An 8,097-nucleotide genomic window follows, 5' to 3' on the forward strand; every position below is an offset into this window, starting at 1 on the left:
ATTATAAATCCGATTTCAACGATCCTTATTTCAATGAAAAGGTAATGAAAAGCTCTACACTTTTATCAAATCATATTTGCCTTAAAATCTCCCAAACAAAAATCCAATTTCCATAAAATTCGGAGTTGAAACTTTACCAAAATACCCCTTGGCTCCAAAACCCAAACCGAACACCCGGATCATCTAAATTACGTCACCCACATCCAAATGGGTCTAGATCTCATTTCCTCAGAGGTCCTAAGCCTGATAATACCCGATCTTTGTTCACCACCCCGAAATAGGAAACGATTTGGAAAAGAGCGTTACATATTCAAAGGATTTCATTGTTTTCATTTTAATTTCCCTAAATCCGATGCAAATACATGCTTGTACTTGATTCTACCATCATGGATGAATTTGACCATTCTAATTAGTTTTGTTGCTATCAAATATCATCTAGGTCATAGAATCCATTACCACTTCATCATCAATAGTAATGTCCCCAATTTGGGTTTTCTAGGGTTCATGAGGGTTTTCACCCAAATCCTCAAATCCATCAATGGGGTGATTGGATTGAGATTAGGATCACCAAAACTACTCAGTAGAGGTTAGAAAACCAAACCCTAATCATTTTAAGAAACAAATTTCGACATTGGGGTTAGACCCACTTGACAAATTCTAATTCTAAGCTAAAAGATGGGAAGATTTTAACCTTGCAAGCCTTGATTCTTTTTCTCCTTTGTTTTATTGTTTAATTCTTCACGTGGATCGAACCCTAGATGAAAGGGAGAAAAAAATTGTCATTTGAAGCTCTCTAGAATGATCATACGTAACTGTAAGAGAAATCAAAGGAGTGTTCATCTTATTTCTCATTTGTTCACATTTGGTCCCATAAGTTTACTTGTTTTGGCCAAAACTCACTAAACCTCCATATTTATGATTCTTAACTTAAGATTTGACATATTAAGTCCTTCCTCATAAACTTAATAAGTTTTGTAGTCCTTTCCATTAATTAAGTCAACACTTTGGTCAAACTCACTTTGCCAACTTGACATTTTTGGTCCTTTAACTTTGAAAGGTTACTATATTTGCTTTTACTTTCTAAACTTCATATCAACTAATGATATGATTATCCCATAATGACTAATTATATAAATCTCTCTTTATTTATTTACATTATTAATTTAATAATCTAGTCTTAAATTTTAGGATGTTACAGCCAAGATAACTTGCATGGCTACAAGGGAAGAAAAAAAATCATAACTTTCCTAGTCCAAATGGTCCAAGAAAATATTTTAAACTAGTCAAAAGGTGTTGGAGTCGATCTGAATTCATAGATACATTCTCCCAATTACTATGTCACATTGGGTTAGCACCTAGTGGATCTACTTACTAAGTAGCTCTAACCAACACCATTTGAATGACTATATTCCAAGGTTGCCCTTTCCTCCTAACATTTCAATTGTTTAATAACACCGCCCTCGATTGTTTCTTGTCAATCTCATCAACATTGTTACAGCTTGTTGTATTAGCTTTAACCAAATCATTGGTTTATCCAATTTTGATGAAGTATTATCCATTCGATCACAATAATGTGACGGAAAATATAAGCATTCTATAAACATGACGATGCTTTTCTTACAACTGCCAACTATGCATCTTAATGAAACAAAGTTAGCCCACAACCTACTGCCCATAAAATGTTTGAATATTTTTAGGCTCAGACCCAAAAAGAGGCCCAGAAAAGACTGAAAAAAAAAAAAAAAAAAAAACATATTGGATTCGTTTATAAAAACAAAAAATTTGGTATCTACATTACCATACATAACCAACCACTGGTGTATACCGTAGAGCCGTAGAGGTATGTCCTGTCTACAATGAACTTGGCTATTTATGAATGGATTATTAGAACTCTTAAAAATAAAATTCATCATGGAATCAATGAGACAATCTTTGACAGCCAATTACTCAATTTTTTACAAATATGAATCGTTAAAATATCATGTCGGACATTCAAATTCTTGATGTCATTATTTACTTTACAAATACGCTGACAATATATATTTATAATACCAAATAATAACCCATGTTATTTTCAGTTTTAATGTCGAGAAAACATATTTATACTAGCAACTAATCATTACGTTGACAAATATTTGCTACGTATCAATTAAACATAATATCTACTCTAATAAATAAAGATAATTTTGTCATATGTCAATCTCTAATAAATTAACATTTGTCCTTTTGTGATATTTTTTAAATAAAGAAAAGTTAACATTTGTCCTTTTGTGATATTTTTTAAATAAAGAATATCCACGTATCAATTTATGGTTTTTTATAATTTTTAAAATTAAAAAGTCACATAATCTTCTACTTATATATATAAAGTATCAAATATAATAAATATTATAATAAATTACAATTAATATGCTTCATTCATTATTTCAAAAAAAAAAATTTAAAATACTTATTATTTACATTTTAATATTTTATTTTTTTTAATCAACCCGTGTAATATACGGATTTTAGACCTAGTGAAACAGTAAACAAACATGTGAGATGTATATACGGATTTTAGACCTAGTGAAACAGTAAACAAACATGTGAGATGTCAGTAAAAACTAAAAATAAAGACTTTTTTCCGAATTAATGATTCTTTTTCATAAAACAAAAAGTTAAGACTTTAAGAAATCCCTCACAAAGCTTCGATTTCTTTCAAGAACTTAAGCACATGAAGCATCGTCGGCCGATTAGCCGGATTTTCAGAGACACAAATCGCAGCAAACTTAACCGTTTTAAGCATCGCCGGCTTCCAATCATCATTAACAACCGTTGGATCAAGCACATCGACGGCCTGACCTTTCTTGATCTTATAGCAAACCCACCCAACCAAATTCCCACCTTCAACATCTTTAAACTCCGGTCCCGTCGGCTCTTTTCCGGTAACCAATTCAAGAAGTATCACTCCAAAACTGTAAACATCTCCTTTCGTCGTTGACCGCCAGCTTTGACCATACTCCGGTGGAATGTAACCAAATGTTCCCGCGAGATCAGTGCTTACGTGAGTCTCGCAAGCACTTATCAACCTGGCTAACCCAAAATCAGCAACTTTAGGCTCGAGATCTTGATTAAGTAGAATGTTACTCGCTTTAATATCTCTATGAATTATATGTGGAGTGAATCCATGGTGCAAAAAAGCTAACCCACGAGCTGCACCCACCGCGATCTTGAATCGTTGGGTCCAATTCAAGATTCCGGTGTCACCTGTTCGAGCTCGAAGCCAATGATCCAAACTTCCATTCTCCATATAATCATAAACCAGAAGTTTCTCTTCACCAAAAGAGCAGTAGCCAAGCAACGATACGAGATTCCGGTGCTTCACCTTTCCTAGGGTTTCCATTTCGGCTAAAAACTCTCGTTGACCCTGTGTTTTTGATTGATTCAGTTTCTTGACTGCGACGGTTTTCCCGTTTGGCAATTGGGCTTTGTAAACGGTTCCAAATCCACCATCGCCAACAATTTTTGATTTACAGAAATTGTTGGTGGCTTCAAGAATGTCGACGAGAGTCAACCTCACGAGGGATTGTTCAAACATGGCTACATTGATGCTTAACGATTCTTTGGACCTGCTGCTACTCAAAAGATACAAATTGTGATCGACTGAACCGCTATTACTAACACCGGGATCTTCACAATCAGTCTTCCTTTTGGTTGATTGAATGCGTCTTTTCACCATGAGAGTTATGGAAATCGTGATCAACAAAGTCCCTGTGGCGATTGAAGCCAATGACCAGAGATTGAAGAACTTTGAACCTCGTCGGAAGCTTGTGTCTGGGCATTGTAAACTGAGTATCCCACCGCATAACGCTTTGTTCCCGGATAACAAGATTCTTGATGTATTCCCGCAAATTCCGTTCCTCGGAACCAGACCTTCTAACCGGTTTCCGCCCAAATTCAAACGGTTTAAAGTCAAAACATTACAAAGACTATCCGGAATTCTTCCCGAAAGCCTGTTGTTTGAAAAATCTAAGTACTCTAGCTCGATCAGATTCCCAAGCTCCGGTGGAATCTCACCAGAAAATCCATTCCCGTGAAGATCCATGGAAGTCAGATACGTCATATTCCCTAGCGCTCGAGGTAATGCACCAGAAAACAAGTTACCACTCAAATTCATGATCTCGATCCGCCACTCCGTGCTGCCAAAGAAAAGTTGATCAATATGACCGGACAACCTGTTTTCTTGTATGAACAGCCCAACAAGATTCACCATGTCTGAAAGAGAAGAAGGAAGTTCACCATCAAGCAAATTGTTGCTTAAATCCAAATGTGTCAATCCAATTAACCCCTCAAATGTGGAAGGAATTGGGCCGGAAAGACGATTTCCGGTCAAATTAAGCTTCACAAGACTTTGGAGTTGACCTAGTTCGATAGGTATGGAGCCGGTGAGATTATTATTCCCCATATACAAACCTTGAAGCTTTGATGAATGGCCGAATTCACCAGGTAACTCACCGGATAAAAGATTGTTAGATAAATCTAACGTCGTGAGGTTGGTCAACTTAGTCAAAGATGTGGGGACCTTCCCGGAAAGTAGATTACCATTAAGCAAAAGATCCACCACAACCAAACACTTTCCTAGTTCCTCTGGTATCGTGCCACTCAGACGATTATGTGAAAGATCATATAACCCATGGTGCTGAACAAAACTTGAATCCGGAATACTAACTTGGCTAAAGTAACTTGATTTGTTTGAAAACGGAATTGAACCAGAAAGATTGTTATTCGAAAGTACCAAACACTGTAATTGCGATAAACCAGTGATTTCTTCCGGAATCGAGCCATTGAATTTGTTTCCACCAAGATCCAAGGTCGTAAGAGAGATGCATTCCCCAAGTTCAACAGGAATGGAGCCGGAGAAATGATTTGAATTCAGATTAAGAACCGAAAGGGACGTGAGCTTTTGAATCTCTTTCGGGATTTCTCCTGTGAACCTGTTGTTACTGAGAATCAGCCTTTCTAACGTGACAGAATTCCCTATTTCTTCAGGGAGATTACCCTCCAACTTGTTGTTTGCAGCTGAAAACTCCATTAAATTCACCGACTGAAATAAAGTTATCGGAATTGAACCCGTTAAGTAATTTGAATCAAGATCAAGAACCATTAACGGAAGCTTAGAAAAGTAATCAGGAATCGACCCCACAATTTGGTTTTCAGACAGCACCAATTGAGTAAGATTATTACAGGCCATAAAAGTATCCCCAATTGAACCCGTAAGGAGATTGCTTTCAAGATCAAGCTCCGATAATGAAACCGCATTGCATATTTCCTTAGGAACAAAGCCCGTTAACAAGTTATTGCTTAAACCCAAAACATTAAGCAACGTACAGTTACCAATCTCCGGTGGGATCACGCCAGTAAACCGGTTTCCGGCCAACAGAAGTGAGCTCATCCGATCCCATTTGCCAACCCAATGTGGAAAAGGACCCGAAAGCTGATTATTTTCTGCGGAGAACGACATTAATGGTAGCCGCGAAAGCTCTTGTGGTAAATGCCCCGATAACGAATTGAAAGAAAGAACCAACGTCATGAGATTACGACAGTTTCCAAGCTCGCCGGGAATGGAACCATTCAGTTCGGCGTACACAAGGTTCAATATTGTCAAGTTTTGCAATTTTCCAAACGATTTTGGGATAGAACACTTTAATGGGTTATAAGAAAGATCGAGTTTTGATAACGATTTGAGGTTTGAAATGGTGTCCGGCAACGGGCCTTGTAATGAACAAGAAGGAGAGTAAAAGTTCTGTAAATTTTCAAGATTTCCAATTTCCGGTGGCAGTACGCCGGAGAAACGATTGATTCCAAGAAAAAGATCGGTAAGTTTTGACAGGCTTCCGATTTCAGGAGGAATGTGGCCAGAAAGTGTATTGTTTGCGATATCCAAAAAGATTAGATTACTAAGGTTGGTGAGAAGATACGGAGAGACAGAACCTGATAGAAAATTGTTGCCGAGACCGAGTGATCGGAGTTTCGTAAGGTTTCCAATCTCCGGTGGGATTATTCCAGTAAAAGAGTTGGATGAAAGGTCAAGCGACTCCATATTTAATAATCTTCCAATAACAGGAGGGATAACGCCGGAAAAGAAATTGGGTCCAAGCTCAAGTGTTTGCAACTGAGTCAACTCCCCGAGTTCACTTGGTAACTCGCCGGAAAACTGATTATTACCCAAATTCAACACTTGCAGCCGCCGGAGTTGGGATATTTCTCGAGGAAGTTCGCCGTAAAACAGATTTGAAGAAAGGTCCAAAACGATGAGATTTGAGAGAGAAAAAAGGGAAATGTGGAGTGAGCCTTTGAGTGAGTGAGTTGAGAGAACGAGTGAAGTAACTCGTTCGTTTTGACAAAGAATACCTTCCCATTGACAATGTGGGGTGGTGAGGTTCCAGGTGGTGAGTATACTGGGGTTCAAAAGTGAGTTCTTGAAGAACAGCAAGCTCTCTTTTTCTGGGTGTTGATCGATAATGGCGGCATTGTTGAGGAAGAAGAAGCCAAATAGTATGCATGAAAGGGACAGAAACTTGAACACCATAGCCTTCGAATTTGAGAGAGAGAGAGAGAGAGAGAGAGAGAGAGAGAGAGAGTCAAATAAGTGAAAAGACGAGGTAGCCTTATATAGAGGAACACTTCAATGGTGGTTTTCTTGATATTTTTAGTCAATATACCCATGTCACTTGGTTTCCAGGCGTTTATGTGCATTTTAGGATTATTGCAGTTTTAATAAATGAATAACTATTTGTTAGAAATTCAGATATTCAAATAGTTTTGTATTTATTTCAGTAAAAATGTTATTTTATTTTGTATAATCTAAAAAGCTTATAACATATCTACATTTGAAATCAAATGATACTCACTAATCTATGCAATGAGTTATAATCTCTTGTAAAAATTGAAGTTTGACAATAAAATAACCTTTTCTAACAATTTATGTGGCTATTTTTTAATTTGCTATCAATTTATAAAGATAATTTGATAAACTAATACATAAATAGATAATATACTAAAACAGAATTACACATATCTATTTAAAAATACTCTTTGTTTTACTTCAATGGATTATATAAATCAGATTTACATTAAAATTGATTATAATATTTAAAAAATAAGTTTTACCCTTCTCAACCGGGGGATAGAGGGTGTGTGGGGAACATGAAAGAGTTCTAGGAATCCCGAATTTGTCTTGTGTACCGTGAAAGAACGGTGTCGTTTCAAGTCAAGTGTACTTTAAAGTGGGACCAGAAAGTGAAATGGCTATGGAAATTGGACGGTCAAACAAATTTGGGTCTTGTTGATTTACTACAATAACCCTAAAAGTGGTTGATACGTTACTATAAACAAAGGATATTGATGTCATTTGACGACACAACTCTTTTTTTCATATTTAATGCGGATGCTTAGAATGGGAACTCACGTGTAACTGGCTTTATATGGAAGCAGAATAGTGATTACTGATGCTTGTAATTAAGAATTTAAATTAGGTTTTATTTATGTTTACACTATTGACTATACACTATGTAAAAAGGATTAATAAATAATTAAACGGCTGGGTTTGGCATATATGCATGTATGATGTACCTTTGGAATTCAATGCATGCTGAGTATTTGTTACAGTCAAAGTCGATTGTACTTACAGATCATTAACGGACAATGGGTTATAGTCTTATAGAATACTCATAATTTTATTGGGGTTTTTAATAAAGTAAATAATAAACAACAATACTATTTATTGAGTTTTTTTAGTACAAATATTTGGTGAAAATTCAATAGCAATATTAAATGGAAATTTATAAAAGATAAAGTACAGAGTTATTAGAAGAGTTTTTACACATTATTTTGTATTTTTTTTTAATAATTATCTTTACTGTTGTATGTTTCTCTTGCTTTTGATTCACGAAACTTGTAAAATAACCACGTGTATTTTTTAACTTGTGCAAAGTGACCATTGAATACCATTTTTGGTCATTGCCAAAAGATTTGCCTATACAAAAAAATGAAAGAAAAAAAAATCATTCCTTCTGGCTATCAACATTAGACCCCTCCGAGTGTCAATAACGTAGAGGT

At 36.0% G+C, this 8,097-nt stretch overlaps 1 protein-coding gene across 1 annotated transcript; it reads right to left on the reverse strand.

Moving 5' to 3' along the window:
- Nucleotides 1-2,548: 2,548 nt before the first annotated feature.
- On the reverse strand, nucleotides 2,549-6,584 carry LOC145161663 (uncharacterized). The gene has a single exon (XM_079081244.1). It carries the CDS (start codon nucleotides 6,566-6,568, stop codon nucleotides 2,678-2,680), a length of 3,891 nt encoding a protein of 1,296 aa, XP_078937370.1. The 5' UTR covers nucleotides 6,569-6,584; the 3' UTR covers nucleotides 2,549-2,677.
- Nucleotides 6,585-8,097: the final 1,513 nt, after the last annotated feature.

This window comes from Lactuca virosa, chromosome 2 (assembly GCF_052849685.1).
Source record: "Lactuca virosa cultivar CGN04683 chromosome 2, Lactuca_virosa_CGN04683_v6, whole genome shotgun sequence".
Classification (NCBI taxonomy): Eukaryota; Viridiplantae; Streptophyta; class Magnoliopsida; order Asterales; family Asteraceae; genus Lactuca; species Lactuca virosa.